General features: G+C 40.1%; 1 protein-coding gene across 1 annotated transcript in view; it reads left to right on the top strand.

The window, feature by feature from the left end:
- Positions 1–5,455: 5,455 nt before the first annotated feature.
- Positions 5,456–18,463, top strand: part of CAMK4 (calcium/calmodulin dependent protein kinase IV) — a 208,550-nt gene continuing 195,542 nt past the window's right edge. The window contains exon 1 of the mRNA XM_059919407.1: positions 5,456–5,631. Within this exon, the coding sequence (XP_059775390.1) occupies positions 5,471–5,631 (161 nt within the window). The 5' untranslated portion in view covers positions 5,456–5,470. The remainder of the gene's footprint in view (positions 5,632–18,463) is intronic.

Genomic DNA, 18,463 nt, shown 5'->3' on the forward strand with positions numbered 1-18,463 from the left:
ATCAAACTCAAGATGCAGAACTTTCTGTGACCACCCAAATCCCCCCAAACCCATATTCAGTCAATCCTCTACCCTTCCTTAGCCCCTGAGAACCACCAGTCTGCATTCTGTCACTTCATTTTGCCTTTTCTTGGATATTATTTAGAAGGAATTATATGTAGTATTTTGTATTTTACCTCTACATATATTATAAACCACAAAATTCAGTGTTATAATTTTTGCCTTAAACCATGAGTTGTCTTCTAAATAAGAGAAGAATATGAAATACAGCCTTTTTTATTTACCCATATATCCCATTTTTGCTGTCTTTTTTTTTTTTTTGGTATGTCTGAATTTCCATCTTGTTTATTTCCCTTCAGCCTAAAAATATTCCTTTGGTATGGAATTCTGGATCTACTGGTTTTTTTTTTCTTTCTTTCAGTAGTTAAATATCTTCAAAGTTAAAAAACTTTAGAGATATAATTCCATTGTTTTTTGTCCTACAGTATTTTTGATGAGGCATCATCTGTCATTTGTATTACTTTCCTTTATATATAATATATTCCCCCTCCCCCCTCTTCCTCTCTCTCAGAAGGGGATGCTTTCAGAACTTTTTAAGAAATCTATTGTTGGGAGCATTTGACTTAGATGGACCTATGTGTGATTTTATTTCTATTTATTCTGTTTGGGTTTCTGTGATTCTTGAATCTGTAAGTTGATGTCATTTACCTAATTTGAGAACATTTCAACTATTATTTTTTCAAATAAATTTTCTGCCCGAATCTTTCACCTTTCCTCCTGGAAATTCAGTTACATGTAAGATATATTGATATTGTCCAAAAATTCACTGAGAATTGCTCATTTTTTAAAAAATATTTTTTCTTTTTGTTCTCTAGATTGGATAATTTCTGTTTTTATTAGTTCTCTATTGATTCATAACAAATTACTCCAAAATTCAGTGACTTATAGCAGCAATAATCATTTAGCTCTCACAGTTTCTATGAATTCAGAATTCAGAATTCTGAATCATCTGAAATTCTGAATTGTTGGGTGGTTTCAGCTGAGGTCTCTCATGAAGTTACAGTCCAATGTTGGCTGGGAATGCAGTCATTTCATTTGAAGGCTTGATTGGGGTTGGGGAATCTACTTCAGTTGTGGCTTACTCTCATGCAAGCTGGTTCTTCTCCCCATCAGCATCTCCACGGAGCTGCTTGAGTATCCTCATGTCATCGCTTCCATCAGAATAAGCAATCCAAGAGATCAGGGCAGAATCTGCAATGCTTTTATGACCTTGGAAATCACACACCTTCATTTCCACCATATTCTATTTGTCACATAAGTCAACCCTAATTTAATGTGATAGGTAACCTCAGAAGAGCATGAATACTAAGAAGTGAAAATCAGTGGGGATGATCTTGGAGGTTGGATACCATATTCTATTTTCAAGTTCACCCACCCTTTCTCCTGCAATCTGCACACTTCTGTAAACCCTTTGAGTGATTTTCTCCCCCAAATTTCAGGTAGTTTGCTTATTCAGTTCTTAAACTTCTAATTGCTTCTTTTGAATCATTTTCATACCTCTGATAGGAATACCCATCTGTACACTAATTATGACTGTCTTCCTTTAATTATTTGAACATATTTATAATAGCAGTTTAAAATAATTTGTCCATGAATATCGACCTATGAGTCACCTTGGGGTTGGTTTCTATTGACTGATTTTTCTTTTGACTATGGTTTACATTTTCCTACCACTTCATGTATCTAGTCTTTGTGTGTGTGTGCTTGTGCATGCGTGTGTGTAGACTGGATTGTCAGTGACTCCTTGGAGAGATTCTGGATTCCATTATCTTTTTCCTGAAGAGATTTTTTTTCTTCTAACCCACAGTTAAATTTGATGGGACTCATACTTCAAACCATGTCTCCCCTGTGGTGAAGAACAGCTAAAATTTCTTCTTAGTGTTTTCATCCTTCCAGTTATTGCTTTGTCCTTTTTGCTGGGTTCCTCAGAATTTCCCACACATATGTGTAGCTCAGAGATTAGCCTATTATTTGAGCACATTTTACATGTAGATTTTTGGATTCTTCCACTGTGGTCCCTTCTTTCTGGAATTTCCTCCTCAATTTTTATCCTCTCTGCCAGGCTTGAATTCTGTTTTCTGACACCTCAAGCTACTAAGAGTTGTGCTGCCTGCAGAGTCCTCACACGAAAAGCTGAATAAATGTGCATCTTATTCAGAAGAGTTCCTTTCTTTCATGGGTTGCATCATTTCCAGTTTTCTGATTTTGGTGGTTCTTTCTGCACATTTAAATAAGTGTTTTTATACTTAGTTCAGAGATTATAATTGTCATATTCAGGAAAGTTAGTCATACCAGCTACTTTGCCATACCAGGATGGAAACTTGTCCATTTATATTTGAGTGAGACATAAAATAGCTCGTTAGTAGCTTTGGGTTCCTGATCCTGTTTAATGATGGGCTTCACTGTATGGTGTTAACAAAAGCCAAGTTCCTTTGTTGGCGGGGGCAGTATCCTAATTGTCAGTATCCACAGATCCCCCTCCCCTTGGGTTGTTTAGTTTTCTCATTGAGGAATCCTCCAATTTCTGCATGGCTGAGATTGTGATAGATACAAGCCTCTTTTTCAGCATCCTGGGAGTCTGTTGGACCTGGAAGTCTCACTGTTTATTATGTAGAGTTTCATGAATCCCTCTATGTTTAATACATTTGTAGCTATACCTTGTGATCTAAGACATACTTCATTTTTTGTTCAAAATTTCCAAAGATTAAATGTGCTCTCTTTTTGAAGAGCTTAGGAAGTGTGTTTTTTGGCTGTGAATGATAGAAGAAGAAATGTAGGGGCCTAAGAGCTTCTTATAAAAAAAACACGGAACCAATGTCTTATCCTCACTCCACTTTTAGAAAGATCTGGTACTCTAATTCCTGAGCATTTCTGGAATTCTGTGGTAAGAATTATATTTCTTCATATTGGCTTCTCCCATTGCAAATCTGGGTTTCATGTCTACCCAGTCTTCTGAGTGAGTGACCATTTGTTCATTCCAAGATTTTAAGTTTTAGTTGATATTATTTCTTTCTTTCTTTTTGTGGATATATGCATTTGTTTCTTTTCTGTCGTTTTAGGTGATATTTCATAATGAGTGACAATAAATTGCATAGATTCTATTCCTGTTCCATCTGTTTTAAAATACATTTTTTCATCTTCAGTTTTTAAATAAACTACATTCATGAAACCAAATACCCTCTTTTTAAGCTGCAGCTAACAACACTTTTACAAAAGTCCGTTGTGAAAAGCATAGGTGTCAAATAACTAAACCAATGTTGAATGTAAATATCAATTCTACTATCACCTCTGTGTTATGAAATTGTGTTTCTCTAGCTATTGTTCCCTAAAATAGCAGGAGAAAAAAAGGCTTACCATCTCTTTCAGTGTAATATCCTTGCTTTCAACTCATGAGTTGAAAAGAATTGTGAATAAAAGAATTGCTCAAAACAGACAAGTATCTACATGCAGTGCTGCCACTTCAGGACTTACCTCAAAAAGGTGTAAATAAAAGTGGCCTAGCCACTACTTTATGCCCATCCCACCACCAGTCAGTGCCAAGGGAAACTGATTTAGTAAGAACTAGAATTTACTTTCAAGAGCTTCATCAGCTTGCTTTGCTTGTGTACTTGGTTTTCTAACGTGAAGATTAGTGAATTCATTCTCTGACAAGTAACAAGTCGTGAGCATTTTGTCTTTCACCATATAATTCAGTATTAATTGAATTTGTATGAATCTACATGTACTTGCTATTTTTAGGCCATTTGTAAACTGATCATATGCTAATCTTCATAAAATTACCTGTGAAGAATAGTTTCTATATAGTTTATTTTTCATTTCCTATCAACTAAGGGTCATTAATTGGTTAGATTTGGGGGGTTTTGTTTTTGCTTTTTTTGGTTTTGCTTTGTTTTTGGTAGTTCACCAATATAGCACAAAAGCTCTTAAGGGTAAAAAATTAATCAGTAATAGAGGAAACTATTGGACCGTGTTTACTGGTGTAATCAGGAATGGGGATACACTGAGAAGAGTTTAATGCATGTTGCAGGAAAGTCAGAAAAGAAAAAAAAAAAAAAAGACTAAAAGTAATACCTGTGAAGTAAGATTAAATAAAGGGCTTAAAGTTATTTAGCCAGAAATGAGATATGATGTAATGTCTTTATATATACAAAGATTTATTACAGAATATAATGACTAATTGTTGTTCATTTCTGCTGAAATCTAAAAAAAGTTCAAGGGTAGAAATATAAATGATATAGATTTAACCAATACTTAGAAGGATAGCCTAAAGGTTGATGGGCAGACATTAGAATGCTCGTGATGGGACACATTTCTTGGGAAGAGGAAAGAGCTTTAAATGTAGCAATCTTCTCTGTCATGAATGATGACAAGTCCTGCGTTAAGGCAGAGGGCTGGACTAGTTGGCTTCCACAGGGCCCTTCCAAACCTGTAATTCTCTGTGTCACTTCTGTTGCTAGCCTTCAGAAGCTGGGAGTCAACTAGACATAGCAAATACCTGCCCTTTCAGGAGCTCCAGAAGTGCCACAGGAGGCAGTGCCAACAGCAGCACGACAGCACCTGTTACAACTGAAGACTTCATTCAAAGGTGAGTCAGGTCACCGTGGACCCAGGCACTTCCCTTTCCTCCAGCTTTCACTGGCTCTGGGCATACGAGCCCTGGAGGATCGCGACCAGAGGACACCCTTCCCAGCTGTCAGTATAAGCTTTGACAGAGGGAGGAACAAGGGATGGCAGGTTAGCTGGTGCTGGGTGGGAGGGGCTCGCCACCTAGACGCGCTCAAGGAGAGATGAGTTGCGCCAACAGCCAGGTCCCTTTCTCAACATCCTGCTGGCCACCCGGACCCATGTGCTCCCAGAGCGCGCTGGGCGCTCAACACCCGGAGCGATTGTCCCTGTGCGCTCAGTCTCTTCCAGGCACCCGATTCCAGCGGGAGGTAGCGTGGGATGATGCTTTGGCCCTTGTGCCTTCCCCAGTCTCCAGCATCCGGAGGCGCCCTAGCCGGCTCCACGGCAGCCACTGCCAGAGAGGAAGAAAGGAAAAAAAGGGAGGGGGGTTGGAAAGGCTCGGTGGAGGGAGGTGGGGAGGGAAGGACCGAAGGGGGAGGGAACCGCTCTCCTTTGCAGTGCCTCCGCCTCCTCTCTCTCGCCAGCGGCGACTGGGGTTCTCCCTCCACACCGTCTCCCAGTTCCTCGCCCCCTTCTCCGCCCACCCTCCTGCCAGAGCGTGCAGAAAGGGAACCGCAGCCCGAGCGCGGCTGAGGGCGCCGGGGGAGGCGGCCGTGGGTGTGTGCGTGTGTTTGAAGGACGCCACCTCTCGCTCCTGCGTTCGCAGGCGGTGACTGGCGGCGGGGCTTCTCGCTCCGGCAACGGTGGCGACCGCGGCGGCGGCTTCCGGAGTCCCGCCGCGAAGATGCTCAAAGTCACGGTGCCCTCGTGCTCCGCCTCGTCCTGCTCTTCGGTCACCGCCAGTGTGGCCCCGGGGGCCGGGAGCCTCGTCCCGGATTACTGGATCGACGGCTCCAACAGGGATGCTTTGAACGATTTCTTCGAGGTGGAGTCGGAGCTGGGACGGTAAGGCGGAGGGGGGCGGCGTGGCGAGCTGGGGCGTTGGGGGGCGCCTTGGACCTGGTGGAGCCGGGCGCCCTGTGCGCGGGCTCGGGCTTCTGGGGAAGCCCGCGGCGCGCAGCGGGCGCTCTCCCTCTCGCAGCGACAGCTCCCGAGGATGCGGGAGCCGGCCTCCCTGCCCTTCGGTTTCTACCCGCTCTGGGAGAGAGCTCAGCACCATGCAAGTGCAAGTCGGGTCTCCCCGGGAGCGCCCAGGCCGGTGCAGCTGCTAGCAGCAGCCCGACTCTCTCCCACTCTCCCTCCTCCTCACCGGCTGCCACTTCCCTTGCGTGACAGCTCCCACCGCACGTGGGCCCTGCTTTCCCAACTGGTGTCTTTGCTCACGATTATATCTTGCCAGAGGGTCCTGTTTGTCTAGTTATTTTTTTGGGTTGGGGGGCGGAGGGAGCCTCTCCAAATCATGACAGAATTATTAAATTAGATTCTTTCTCTTTCCCCTCATCAAGCTCTTCAAAGCAAGTGGCACTAGAAATTAAACTTAAACACTAGCTTCCCTGCAGAGTCTGCTCAGGAGTGAAGGGGAAATGAATCATTTAAGAGAGTTGAAGGCAGAATAATGAACTAGTGTGGCTTTAAAGAAAAAGCAGCACATGGGGTGGTAATTAGTGAGAAGAGTTCTGCGGCTCTTCTTTCATGTGCTGGAGTGATTTGTTTAAATTATGTATGCAGAAAACCACCTCCCTGGGGTTGTAGAAATGTTCCTCATCCCTTCTCTGAAGATCCAAACAGGTAGTGGTTTTGCCATGTGAATGATGCCATATGTTCTCATATTTTTATCCATTGAAAAATATTTTTCCCTTCCTTCCTTTCTCCTTTTCTCCTTTCTGCTATCCATAGGTAAGGGACTTCTTTTCAACACTCATTTTAGAAGCAGGCCCTTTATTATAGGAAATCTAAAGATGTAATTTCAGCGTTTAACAAGTTGAAGCTTCTGTACTTACTGTTTCTTTGCAATTTTATTTTCCATTCTTTTTTTGCTGGAAACAGTTTAGCTAACAGCCATTTTCTTTTTTATGTCATTGGAGACTACAGTGTGGGATTCTGGATGTTGGTACCTAGTGGGACTGTGTAAGGTCCACTTTTCCCCTCCGAATTGCCACTACTATTAATGGCTCACTGAGTGCAGAAGGTGTGGAAGAAAAGCAAAACTTCTGAATGAAAATTTAGGAGTTGCCACTGCTTTAAAATGTTTCAGAATATTTGAGCATTGAATAATGCATACATAAACATCCTGTTCTGATCAAGTTTTTCAATGTTCATCTGAAGATCTGCTGTAGTATGCATCCCCTAGTAGGTTGAAAATGAAATATCTCCTTCTGTAAGATTTGAAGCCTACATAATTGTATGATGAGCTGCAGTGGAACAGTGTAAACTTCTGATTAAAGTGATAATCTACTTAAAATTGGTGAGTTTTAGAAACTGCCACCTAGTAGAGGAAGTGCCTGATGGCGCTCCAGGGACTGTCTCAACACCAAATCTAACTGCTTTCTGAGTAACGTTTACCTTAGATGCTCCTAATTGGCTATGACTTACCATCAGCACACGTTATCTTTGTGATTAAGCTTTGCCCTCAGGAAGCTCAAGAAATTTCCTTTAATGTAAGGAATGGGAAAATGGGTAGGAAAATAAATAAACTACAAATTGTGTATATGTACAAGATGGTAGACTTCATAGGGAAAACCTAAGGAATTTGGAGTTTATTATACTTTTTAAAACAGCTTGTTATATTTTGTACTAAATTTTGGAGCGTGACTATAAATCAATTATATATTGCTAAGACTCTCACTCTGCTAGCTAATCATTTGATTACCATGAAAATCACAGAATTAAAATATTTTGAGAAGAGATTTAAAATTGTTACTTCTGTCCTCTTTTTCAGTATTCATGTATATTAGGTAAGTTCTCTGTAGATGGCAGAATTGGTGAGGTGCATACTTACTCCATTTGGTTGAGACTTTGAGAAATTTTATCACTTCATGGTCAAAGTTTTTTTTTTCAACAAAATAAACCTAAAACATAAAGCAACTCTGTTACAAATATAATTAGTAAGAATCTATAAAGCCAGAGAATGCAACAGAATTATAATTGTAGATATTGACTGAGTGACAAGTTTTCTTCCTCACAAGTGATAAAGTTGAGGCTCAGTCGATTGGTTTCAAATCTTTACTCTCTTTACTCCCAGTCTTGGGCCAAGTCTGCCTGCCAGTGGTGACTCTAAAGCCAAAACATTTAATTCATTAGTAACACAGTTGTTATTAAGAGTAAGAGAACAATGCCCCTAGTGTTGTGTGGCGCCATTGTGGTTAGTTCCAGGATATAGACAGTTCCCTCCAGATCAAGTATAGATTAAGTTATAGAGTAATCTATTACAATTACATGTTGTAAGGTAGTGACTCCTGAATTCAGGAAAATTGGACAAATGACCATTAGGGCAACATAGCTTGAGGATGTATTTGGGGATTTCAGGGAACAAAATTCCCAAAGCTGTAACCACTTGAATCCCCTGGATGGTACTGACAGCACCAATCCACATATAGCCATTCAGACCAGGGTAGATGTGATAGCTTTCTTTTTTCAGGATGAGGGTGAGGTAGGAGCTGAAGCAGGGGCTGAAGCAGGGGCCGAAGGGTGTTGAAAGGAATTATCTAAGAGTTTCAGGCAAACTAATTTATTTTCCCAAAAACCACATTTGAAAATACTGCTGTGTTTATATAAAATTTGTTTAAAAGTTTACAAAAATCAAGTTTACAGCAAATTCAATTCTACTCAAAAAAATGAATTGGCCGTGATCCTGTTCAGGACTCCATATCGTAAAGAGTGGTTGGTCCTTTGCCCAGTGATTTGAGAAATTGGTGTTTTAAAGGTTTTTCCAAGGGAGAAGGGAGCCTCCCTCTGGTCCAGATGCTGCCGGGTGGTATGGCAAACAGAGGGACAGGATTTGGCCTGGGCTGCTCTGTGGTGATGATTTGGCCCTGTGCATCCAAACCCATGTTCTGTCTTCAGTTATTTCTCACCTTTTGTTTCTGTCTGTTGTATGAGATTGAAAGAATGTTTGTAACAAAATCAGATGTATTCCCACACACACACAAGTTCAGGGAAGCAAATGAAAGATAATTAGGACAAGAGAATAAGAGTGTGAAAGTCACAGAATTAAAGTATTTTGAGAAATACTTACGTTTGCTCTCTTTTTCAGCATAGAAATTGAGTTTTTGGAATCTTTTTTTTTTTAATTTCCATTACATTTCACTTTTGTTTCTTTAGACTAATGACTTTCAGTACCTGCCCACCACCCAACTTGATTCACAATTTAAAAAAAAAAACACTTATATAGCAACCCAATTTAAGCATAATTATATAGGATCCCTTGCTATGTGTGTTCTTGCTCAGGAAACAAATTTTGATAGTGAGTCATATGTGTATATAAAATGGAAAAAAAAGCTTCATAAAACAATGTTTATTCTTATTACCAGCAATGTACTCTAATATTTCCTATTCTGTGCTGTTTGATTTTATTCTAGTTCCTTAAAAATCTTGGTTGAACCTACGTGATTTCACATCCCTCTAGTAGGCTGTGATTCAGTTTGAAAAGTGCTGTTTTAGGCCGTAAATCTGTGTACGCCAGATTAAAGTATGAGTATGAGTATCTTCCTTTCGAAAGATGCCATGCAGACCAATTGGTAACATTCAGTAGTGTCCGACTGCATAGCTCTGTAAAGAAAAATCCCCCTATCTTTCCTTCCAACGTTATTGGGTTTCCCTTTTCAAACACTATTGGAAAAACTCTGGTTTCTCCACGAGGCCTACTGCGTGGAGTGTATTCTGGACTGGCTGAGCAGTTCAGGAGGCTGGACCAGGAGCACCTTCACTGTGGAGTGGAGGAATCCAGAGGCCTGAGCAGGGCTGTAGTCCACTTGGTAACACGTAACTTTGTTCCCAGGTAACGGTCAGCAAATGCTTCCTGTAAGGAAACAGCAAAGTGTGCATTTTCTGAAAGGAGGGCTCCAACCTGTGCTCCTGGCTGGGGAGGAATCGGATCCTCTCTTTTCCCTTTTCCCTTCCTTCCATTTGTTCACGTCCATTCCTGAGCCATTCTTAGCCAGTGCTTCTTGGGCTCTTGGTCTTTCCCTCACACTGTCCTTTAGGGCCCCACAGCCTATCCAGCGTATCCCCACAGCTGGCTATGGATCTCCTGCCACACGCACTGCACTTGGTATCTTAAGCTCTTTTGGGGATGATGTTGTTATTTTTTTTTTATCTCACTAGGGATTTAAAGTATACCTGTTCAGTCCCTCTCTTGTTCTCTGTGCACCTGATTCTTTTCTCAGGCAGTTGACCCAGTAGCAAGGTGGGATTGCAATTGGGAGAACAGAAACTGGGGCTGCACAGGCTCTTCTCACCAACACTGGCTACAAGTTCTGGAAGGCAGGGTGTGTAGATTTGGCTGGTTCACTCTTGTGTGCTCATTGCCTGGCATAGTGCTCAGTACTCAGCAGGTGCTCAACAAATGATTTTGAAGAGAATGAATGAATGATAACAAAGTGGGCCAGGCACTGTGGGTCCTGATGTGATGATCTCAGTTCTAAGGACCCCAAGGAAAGGGAAATCTGGTGACCTGTTTTGACGTGTGTGACCATGATCTTAATCTCACTCAGCATTGGTTTTCTTTCTTGGCAGTATTGATAACTGCCACCTCTGTAGCTTGTTGGTATTGAAAATAATGCTGCTTTTCTGTTGGCAGAGTGCTTTGTGGCTCTGAAATGAAAGGGATTCAGTTTCACCTTTACTATCATTTTACCACAGGCATGTCAGAATTAGGAGTTAAATCAACTTGAATTTAAAAGCATGAAATGCCTCCAAGCTATGCCAACCACTAAAGTTAATACATAGTAAATGCTAAATTTGAAAATACTCTCATTGTAAAGAGCCTTAAAGTCAAGTGAAGATTATGATAGGATCATTACTTTAAGAATGCACTATTTTTCCATGTTTAAATACTGTTGCAAGGGTAAAAATAACTCCTAATTTGGAAAAAAAAAAAAAAAAGACACAGGTGCTATCAGCTTCTAAGTTGTTCTGGTGAACTTTACTTTAAAAAAAAGAAAAAAAAAGAAAGAAAGAGAACGAAAACACTAACCACAAAATAGCTTCAAAGACCTTTCTTGTAAATGCTTTACCCTCAGACACATCTGTGTGGATTATGTGTTTGCAATAATACTTTTGAGAATAAAGTACTGAGTGGTAGCCAAGCGAACTGTTTCAACTACTAATTGTTATGTTGTTTTATGTTAGTGGTTTTTTTTTGCTAGCTTAAAAAGTAGTTCTCTTTAGACTCCCTTTCATTAAAGCTAACATCTAATAAAAAATACTGAATTTTAAAAATTTCAAGGTCAGGTTTATTCTGCAAAATATATTATTTGAGTCAATGAACCATATAGTTCAAGCCAAAGAATAACTTTACATGAAGTCAATAGCAGCTAGAATCAAAGTTTTACTCAAATTGTATTAATCTTTGCCTTATTTTTAAAAATCTATTTGATAGTGCAGGATAATCTGAAAATTTCATAACTCCAATGGTTTAATTAGGAAGTTAGATCTAAATATTGATGGCATAGTATTAGCATATAAAGGACATGTCCTCTTCAGTGCAGTCTATTTTTAAAATTCTAATTGCTAATGGAGGGCAGTGGCTGTGTGGGTGATGTAAAATAATGAAAGGTTTGGGTGGGAGATTTTCCTCAGCAATCTTATCAGTGGCAGATCAAATCAGGACAGAGTGCTGCATAGAGGATGATTTATAATGATGGGCAAAGGGTAGTACCTGTAAAGCTTGCTCTTTCTCTTAGAACAGTTTCTCAACTTTGGCACTGTAGACATTTGGGACCAGATAATTCTTTGATGTGGGGCTGTCCTGTGCATTGTAAGATGTTTAGCAGTGTCCCTGGCCTCTGCCCACTAGATGCCAGTAGCAATCCTCCCCCAGCCACCCCACCCCCACCAATTGTGACTACCAAAAATGTCTCTAGACATTATCAAGTGTCACCCCCTCCTCTGTTGAGAACCACTGTCTCAGAAGCTTGAAGCTAGTCTTTTACATGATGTTCTTTTAGTTATGTAGATGGTTAACAAGGAGTTTGATGGAATAAAGTCATTTGGCTTTATTGATTATCTGCTACAACCAAATGTTTCTGACATTTTTGTGTATTACCGTTGATTTCTGCTGTATATGCATACCATCTGTGCTATAATTTGCTTAATATTTTTGTTTAAATCACCTCATTTTTGTTAACCTAAATTTATTTACTGAGAATACTTATTTTCATTAAATTGAAAACCAGTATTCATCCCATAAATAGAGGCAATAAGAACAAAGCATTTTTACTAAATCATAGCTAGAAATGCTTGCCTCCAGAAAGCTCCAAGCCTGAGAATTGTTTTCTCTTTGTTAAAAAAGAGATTGTCAAAGATTAGCAAAGATTAGCAAAGATTAGCAAAGTTAAAACCATAGTGGCACAAATTGAGGTTTTCTTCTTGATGTAATCAGACAATTGAAAATAATTGAAAAGAGAATGATATTGTCATTTTTTGATTCCTTGTTATTTAATTCCATGTCTTCATGCCACTTAATGTCCTCTCTGTTACAGGTCTGATCCTTTGAATAACTATGAGCTAGGCAATTTATGGTGTAGGGGGCAGGGTGAGGGGGATAGAGTATGAATGAATATGATAAATAAAACACTACTTGGCCTCCACATGTATAGTTTACTTGTAAGGCACCAACAATCTAATATGAGATAAATAAATAAATAAAACTAATACCAGATGGAGATAATGAGTTACAGCAGTCTTTACAACAGAGTGATAATTCTGACTGGGAAGATTGAGCTGTCTTCATTGGGAGGGGTGGATCTTGAATTTTGGCAGGATTTTAACAAGGTAGAGCTTTGGTGAAGAGCATTCCAGATGGAAAATAGATTCTAAAGAAAAAGGCAAAAAAATACCTGGCAGAAGAATGCGGGGTGTATATTTTATTTTGCAAACTTTACAAAGCATGAACATTGTAATGACAGATAAGGTTGGGAGGGTAAGTTGATTATCAGACCAAAGAAAGCCTGTAAAAAAAATGACTGAGTTTGTATCAACCAAAAACCAAAATTATAGATAAAGAGAAAGAAACCATTATGAGAGAAAAAGGTGGCTATAGAAGCAGCTTCCTCTTGGGCTAAAGATGTGGGACTCAGAACTTGCCACTAACTCACAATGTAGATAAGTGAGGGGGGTGGGTAAGAGAGAACTTACCATGTTGGTTTAAAAAAAAAAAAGAAAAAAGAAACCCTCCCGCACTCTAGACTAGAATAAGAAAGGGGAAGTGTGGGATTGAGGGGATTAAGATCAGTTACCTACACTGGGTAAAGAGCCTGTAAAGGGATAGACAGTAACTATTTTAGGTTTTGTGGGCTACAGATCTCTGTGGCAACTCTCAATTCTGATGATTGAGTGAAAACAGCCTAAGACAATGCAGAAACCAATGCACATGGCTGTGTTCCAATAAAACTTTATGACAGTAAAATTTCAATTTCATATAATTTTCACATCACATTCTTTTGATTTTTAAAAACCATTTTAAAATGTAAAAACTCTTCTTAAGTTGTGGACTGTTCAAAAATAAGTGACTGCTGTATTAGGCCCTTGGCCAGAGGTTTGCTGACCCCTGACCTAGATCAGTCAAGGTAAACTTCTACTCCTCCTCAGTTATACGAGAATTTCAGGTTCAAATGATCTCAAAACTTCATTTATTCAAGGAATTACCTTTGATCTCCCTTTTACTTTGAACATGTCAACCTGATATTATTAGTTTTTCCAGTGAGCACAGGCTTTAAGTGCATTCTCATCCTCTTTCTACATCTGTTGAAACTGTATCAGTTGCAGTTCTTACCTACGTAGCATGTTGGCTAGCTCCAATCATCATTCATGTTTTTGAAAATGAAGTAGCTTTATTTGAAGGGTGTTTAAGTTAAATTTCCATACCATGATCAGCATTCACATTCAAAGACTATTGGAGGGTCACTTGTTTTGTGTATAATAATTAGATTTCAGGCTGCTCATTCTTCTATTATATTTGAAGTGACAGTGATTATAAAGTAATATGCTAAATAATCAATAAAGATTTGCTTCTAATTAGTAAAGTTTAATTAATTCATTTTTCTGTTTACTAATATATTATCTGCATGTTGAATAATTGTTCTATATGCCATACACATATGACAGGTGGACTAATTAAGGTCCTTTAAGTTGAGACTGTTTAAATAAGCATTTTTTTGAAGAAAAGTTATTCTTTCTTAGTTTGAATAGAGTTTAGAGCTAACTAAAGCAGTCACTCATATCTTAACTAGAGCAGAGGTCTCCAAAGTGGGATGTTCACATCCAGGGGGTGCATGATATAATGGGATGCTAGAAGAACATATTATTTTTTCTAATTTTTGCTTTTTTAAAATGTTTTGAAAAGAACATTACATATTGGTTCAATAGCATATGTATTGCATTTATAGGTACATAAGTATACACAATTTGGGAGCATGTGCTCAAAACATTTTATTTGATGATTACTGGATCAAAGAATGGTAGTTCTAAGTGGTTACTGAATACGTTTTTTACTTATATTTAAATACTAACATTTTGCTTTATGAAAATGATTTTAAAGCAAATACATAGATCAAAATGCAAACAAAGAAATCATATTGCAAGGTGTGACTTTGTGCAGAAAGGGGAAGTGGGCACATATGTGCACTTGTTATGCATTTTAAGACTACCCGATGAAAGATTTTGATAAGAACGTAACTGCCATTGTAACCAAAAAAGTCATATGGCAGAGTAAAGAAAAAAGAGAAAAGGAATACAGTTTGCCCATCAAGCAGAGGGTTTAATGAATTTTGTTTTTCGTTGTTGTTGAACCCAAAATTCATAGGCAAGAACCTCAATTTCAAAATACCTAACTTACTTCATGGTAAATTTTGTCAACTGCTGGCTTAAGCAGCTGACTGCATTTGCCTGAAGTGTTTGGCGGGCAGGGGTTGGAGAGTTGTGAGCATTAGTGCCAGGATGCTGAGTTTAACTTGGTTAACAAATGCATTGTCATCAGTTAATTACTTCTTAAGTCATGCTTCAGGGTAATACGGTTGAAAAATTCACCAAAATTTTGGTGCAAAAATATTTTTAAAAAAAACTAGAGATAACAGTCTGTTTAGAATGGTCTGCTAAAAAAGTAATACATATGACATGCTCTTAACTGTTTTCTTTACCAGTTTGTGGTAGCATTCTTCGTTAAAAGTGTACTTTCTTTGATTTGTCATGATTATAGACAGAATTTGACTAATATTACAAACCAGAACAAAGAAGAGTAGGGGATAGCAAATCCGTAGTTATGTTCACACATTTATTGTTACCTATAATGCAGTATTTGAATGATTTCTTCCCACTTTCAGTCTTCATGGACTGTTTAGTAGGGACTTTTGCTTGCATTGCCCAGAATCTTGTACTTTTTATTTTTTTAAATTAATTAATTTATTTATTTTTAATTTTTGGCTGCATTGGGTCTTTGTTGCTGCACGCGGGCTTTCTCTAGTTGTGGCGAGCAGGGGCTACTCTTCGTTGTGGTGTGTGGGCTTCTCATTGCGGTGGCTTCTCTTGTTGTGGAGCATGGGCTCTAGTCATGGGCTTCAGTAGTTGTGGCTTTGTTGCTCCGTGGCATGTGGGATCTCCCTGGACCAGGGATCGAACCCGTGTCCCCTGCGTTGGCAGGTGGATTCTTAGCCACTGCGCCACCAGGGAAGTCCCTCTTGTACTTTTCAGCTTGGTCTGCCTTACTTCTTGTACTGTCTTGAAGGGATAGTTAGTGACTCTTTAACTTAGTAAGTGACAACCGTCCATGTGGGACTTTCACAGACGTACAAAATTGTTCTTTAGTTGTGACAACTAGTCAGTCCAAGTGTTACCTTTAAGCAGATATAAATGCACTGCTACCTATTCATTCAAGTGAATCTCATCTATTTTTTTCAAAGCTCCCTGTTAGGACAAGCTCTGAGAAAATAAGACTATGTTATTAAATGTAACCAAGTTCAAATTATATAATTCAGTAAATCAGCCTGGCCTAGAGTGTTCAGTCATAATAGGCCTCTGAAGATTTCTTGTGTGAGTGGAAACATTTTTAGTGGTTCCTATGGAACTCTGAGTCCTTCCTCTCCTTTTTCCCTCAGTGTGAAGATGTAAGGTAATAAAAATGTTCAGTGAAGTAAACTTGTGACTTCTGAGTGTAACCTGTATCTAGAAGCGAATTAAACACATAATAATAAACAGAGCTTGTCATGTGTATATATGCCACATCAGCAGAGTGGAAACCTGAGGAAATTGTCAGGATAATTCACAGCAAATGGTACAGTTCTTCCAAATCTTGAGGTGCTGAGGAAATGGAATGTCAGGACTGAGCTGAGGGCCCCAGGGAGCAGATGAGGTTCTGGCCCAGACCAGGAGGGGGCAGCAGAGCTCCAGTCCCGGCTTGAGCTGGCAGGTGGCGGAGGGGAGTGACGCTCAGGGAGGCGCAGCCCAAGGGGGCAGTTGGGCAAGGCAGCTACTCAGGAAAGCTTTGAGGCTGGGGCAGCAAGTAGGGCGTTCTGGACAGTTGAGAGTGGAGATGAAGGAGGATTGCTGAGCCAGGCAGGTGCTAAGCCAGGAGCTGAGCTAGAAGGTGCAGGGTGCAGGGTGCAGGCAGGAAAACAAGAAGGATAAAATTGCTGCTTGATGGCTGGGTCCCTTTGGGCATAACACTAGACCTCACTAAGCCTCATTTCTAAAATGAAGATTTGTGGTAGTATATCCACCACAACGTTGCTCTGACGATGAAATTAGATCACATATGTAAAAACCCTTAGCTCCATGGTTGGCACTTAAGCTTAGTATCATGCCCCAGACAGGACACGAGGTGGGAGGTAGGGGATGATGATTCCAAATTAGGTAGCTACAGGGAAAAAACCTTAGTCCAACTTACTTGGGTCTTTTAGCATTCTGACCCCAACTTGCCTGCCAGCCTTGTTCCCCACCACTTCTAATTACCACCATGGAGTGTTTACCAGGAACTTGGTGTTGAGATTTTCCTTTTTTTTATGTGCATTGCTAATTATTTCAATAATACAGCAAGGTGATCAACCCGAGCATCATTTCTCAGATGAGGAGCCTGAAGCTCAGAAAGGTCAAGCAGCTTGTCCAAGCTCACGCAGCTGGGGAGGGGAGCAGAGCTGGGATTCAAGACCAGGTTGTCAGACTGCGGTGCTCCTCTCTTACCTGCCATCCTCAAGGGACCCCTCATGCTCCTCATACCTCCATGGTGTTGTGCGTGAAACTCTCCTGGCCTGAAACGCCCTTTGCCTTCTAATTCCTCCAAGAGAGTCACCCTGCCCCCTAAGCCGAAGGTTTCTCCTGCCTCCCGGCTCTCATACCATGTCACACATTTATTGTCTTACAGGTAAATGCTTTGTGGCCTTCACCACCAGAGCATCTGTTCCTTAGACAGAGAAACCCCGAATCTTATCCATCTTTTGTCCCCACTACTAAGCCCATTCTCCAGCTTACTAGCTGCCCCCCATAAGTGCTTAATAAGTGTTTGTGGAATAGCGAGTGAATGAATAAATATTAGAAGAATTAGATGAACAACTGCAGGAAAATGAGCACACTCTTAAATCTCTCTTCCTTCAGGATGTTTTTCCTACGCATATCCTCTGCTAAACCAGTGCACTGTGAAATTACTTATTCATTGTCTTTGTCCTTCTCTTTAGAATGTAAGCCTCTGTGGGGAGGACCTCTGTCTCTTTGTTCATTACTGTGTCCCCAGACCTATTGCAATGCCTGGTGTGTAGTGAGCACTCATTAAATATTTGTTGAGTAAATGAGTCAGTTGTACCAGCAGGGCATCTGCAATTGAAAGTCCTTTGTAATGCTAGGGGCTCTGGTCTTTTATCAGGCTGCTCTGTCTTAAAGAGCCCCCCATGTCTGAATGAACTGGGAATCGTGTGACCTTCTGTGATTAGATCATCTTTGTTGAAGGTACTCTCTAGCCACAAGCATCTGTGCATCTATGTTTTCTTCCAGTTGAATTCTCTGGATGATTACCTTAGTTCTTTACTGAGTGTTCAGGAGACAGAGCAACTTTTGGAGTTAGTAGGGTTCTAAGCTCCAAAGGCTTTGTAAATGTGTTGGAGGCTCCTTGAATAATTTTTTTTTTTAATTTTGTACTTTTTAAATGCCTAATCTCTTTTTTAGAAACATGTACTCATTATTATATTTGCTCATTTTTACTTCCGTAAGATGGTATGGAAAAAACCTGAACGATCTTTTTGGCCAGCCCAATAATTATTCTGGAAAATGTATATGTCCCCATCTCTATTTTTGATGACAGAGGCCAGGGAAGTATGGTGAAAGAAAGATTGTGTATAGGAGAGAGGGGGGCAGAGATGGAGCTGAGGGATGGAAGGAAGGTCACTCCTCACCTAGGGCTATTTTTTGTTTTCTGAGTTAGCTACACCTCAACCCACAAGCACCTCTCTGTCCCTACCTGACTTCTCCCTGTTACCGTTGTCCCACAAGAACCCAGGTCCATTTCATTTTCCTTGTATCTCCCCTTGTTATGGCCTGAGTGCTTGTGTCCCCACCGTGGATTCTTATGTTGAAGCCCTAACCCCCAATGTGATGGTATTTGGAGAAGGGGCCTTTGAGAGGTGGTTAGGGTTAGATG

The sequence above is a fragment of the Balaenoptera ricei genome, chromosome 3 (assembly GCF_028023285.1).
Source record: "Balaenoptera ricei isolate mBalRic1 chromosome 3, mBalRic1.hap2, whole genome shotgun sequence".
Lineage (NCBI taxonomy): Eukaryota > Metazoa > Chordata > Mammalia > Artiodactyla > Balaenopteridae > Balaenoptera > Balaenoptera ricei.